The sequence below is a fragment of the Lactuca saligna genome, chromosome 5 (assembly GCF_052625555.1).
Source record: "Lactuca saligna cultivar CGN05327 chromosome 5, ASM5262555v1, whole genome shotgun sequence".
NCBI lineage: Eukaryota > Viridiplantae > Streptophyta > Magnoliopsida > Asterales > Asteraceae > Lactuca > Lactuca saligna.
Genome location: NC_136421.1, coordinates 292,638,594 through 292,640,934, shown reverse-complemented (window position 1 = coordinate 292,640,934; position 2,341 = coordinate 292,638,594). Strand labels below are relative to the sequence as shown.

Sequence of the window (2,341 nt, the reverse complement as noted above, 5' to 3'; positions counted from 1 at the left end):
GCACTATCTTAATTTCTAAAATCAAAATGAACTTTGAAATTTTTAGTTTGACAAATTAGGAACTCGAGAAGTTTTAATACGAACTCAATTGTTTAATTTAATAATAATTAATTTAACATATACGATGGGAAATTAAAAACTAATCTATCCTTCTTATTGTTTTAATAACCGAAAGATCCATCGGAGATCCGCAAATCTTAACAGGCTTTTCGTTACTTTCTTCATACTTCCTTGGCTATTGATCTTATTATTGTTGTTTAGTTTTTATGAATGATATGATTATTTAGCTAATATTGATAAAATCTATGTTAATTTTTTGTTAATTTGTAGCTGTGTATGTCTATAAAAATGAGTTAATTACGAGATAACATTCGAATTTTATTGTTTATCGAAATTACAAAAAAGGTATTGTTCTTCCAGACATTTCATCAAAATTCAAACATATAGTGAACGAACCAAACACAAAATCACATTACATCAAATTCATGTAGAAGATTCTGTGTATTTTTCTAACCAGATATCTCAATGGACTTCACATCGGGCTTCTTCACTTCTTCTTTGGGGACAGTAATTGTGAGCACGCCGTTTTCCATGGCTGCTTTCACCTGATCCATCTTAGCATTCTCCGGCAACCTGAACCTTCTGGTGAACTTCCCACTGCTGCGTTCCACACGATGCCATGTATCGTTTTTATCTTCTTTCTCGACATTTCTCTCTCCACTAATTTGCAGGATCCTGTCGTCTTCCACCTCCACCTTTACTTCTTCTTTCTTGATCCCAGGAAGATCGGCTTTAAACACATGAGCTTCTGGGGTTTCCTTCCAATCCACGCGTGTGTTCACCAAGGCAGAGGTTTCACTTGAAACATGATCTGACGAAGATGAAATTGGGAAATCTTTGAATGGATCCCAGATGTCGAGTGAGAATGGATCGAAGATGCTGCTTCGTCGGCCACCGAAGAAACTTGGAATGATCGACATCTTCTATGTTTCTCTGAAACTGTTGTAAGAAGAATTCGCTTAGTTTGATTTGTTGGGAATTTTGCTGATTTTGGTTTGGCATTTGTTAATGGGTTGGGATTATATAGTATATGCTTAAGGGATGACGAGAACTTTCTGGATGACTCCTTACGATCGATAATCGTTTGCAGGTTTGGAGAAACTAGAAACTTCTCCATTCTTCCGTGGTCACAGGGGAAGGGGATTGGGAAGTTTACATTACTTATAAGTATTACCCACAAAATTATATAAATAGTCTATATAATTATTAAAAAGTTAAAAACTCAGTTTTTATTAAACTTTTTAACAAATATCATCCATGTACATAAATTTTTTTTGGAACCGACAATGTTTATTAAAACAAACTCACTTGAAAGGGACTAGTGAGAGTCAAAGTACAATCTAAATTACGTAGAAGTGATCGGCGAATTTTTCCAGATCTACCATACAAAATTTCCTTTTCCATGCCTAAATTTAATCCAAGTATAGGCCATGGATCTGACACCTTCAAACACCAATTTCGGGGGTATAAACTTTGAGTTGAAAACTCTATCATTCCTTGCTTTCCACATTCCCCATAATGTTCCGAATATGATTGAATTTATTGCTCTCTTCTTTGTTTAGGATTTCCCACACGTGGCTACGAAATTTAAAATCCCCTTGACATTAGACAGTTGAGGGAGTATGATTTCACACCAATTCCATATGCGGTTCCAAATTGCAATTGCAAAAGGACAAGTGACCAACATATGATCTGCTGTTTCACTCCCTGAAATACATACACTACATGTTTCGCCTTGAATATTAACTCCTCGCCTCATAAGAGCACTCGCTGAAGGGATTCGATCAATCCTTGCTCGCCATACAAAGCGGTTCACTTTGTTGGGAATCCATTTACTCCACGTGAAAGCTCCATCCGGAGCCAAGTGACCTGCCCGATCTATCGTTCCTCGTAACCCTGCAACGTGAAATTTCCCATCTATAGCAAAATCAAATTCCCATCTCGACTCCTCTTGGTTTCGACGAATAATATCTGAATCTGCAATGTTTATTATTCTAAGGGAGTTTTTGCATTTGTCAATATTTTTCCATACCCCACCTAGATATTTGGAAGACAACCATGTTGGAGGGAAGGATCCTAGGTTATGAATACCATTTATAGCCCTCACCCATATCGAGTTTTGCTCGTGAAAAAAATTTCCATTTCCATTTCGCAAGCAATGCTAAGTTCATTGCCTTTATGGATCCCATACCTAGACCACCAGCCTCCTTAGGAGCAAGAATTGTGTCCCAAGTCACCCATCGGATTTTGTGTTCATTATTTGTGCCTCCCCAGATGAAAT

At 37.1% G+C, this 2,341-nt stretch overlaps 1 protein-coding gene across 1 annotated transcript; it reads right to left on the bottom strand.

Moving 5' to 3' along the window:
* Positions 1 to 393: 393 nt before the first annotated feature.
* LOC144998275 (17.3 kDa class I heat shock protein) lies at positions 394 to 1,157 on the bottom strand. The gene has a single exon (XM_078958072.1). The coding sequence runs from the start codon at positions 978 to 980 to the stop codon at positions 510 to 512; it is 471 nt and encodes a 156-aa protein (XP_078814198.1). The 5' UTR covers positions 981 to 1,157; the 3' UTR covers positions 394 to 509.
* Positions 1,158 to 2,341: the final 1,184 nt, after the last annotated feature.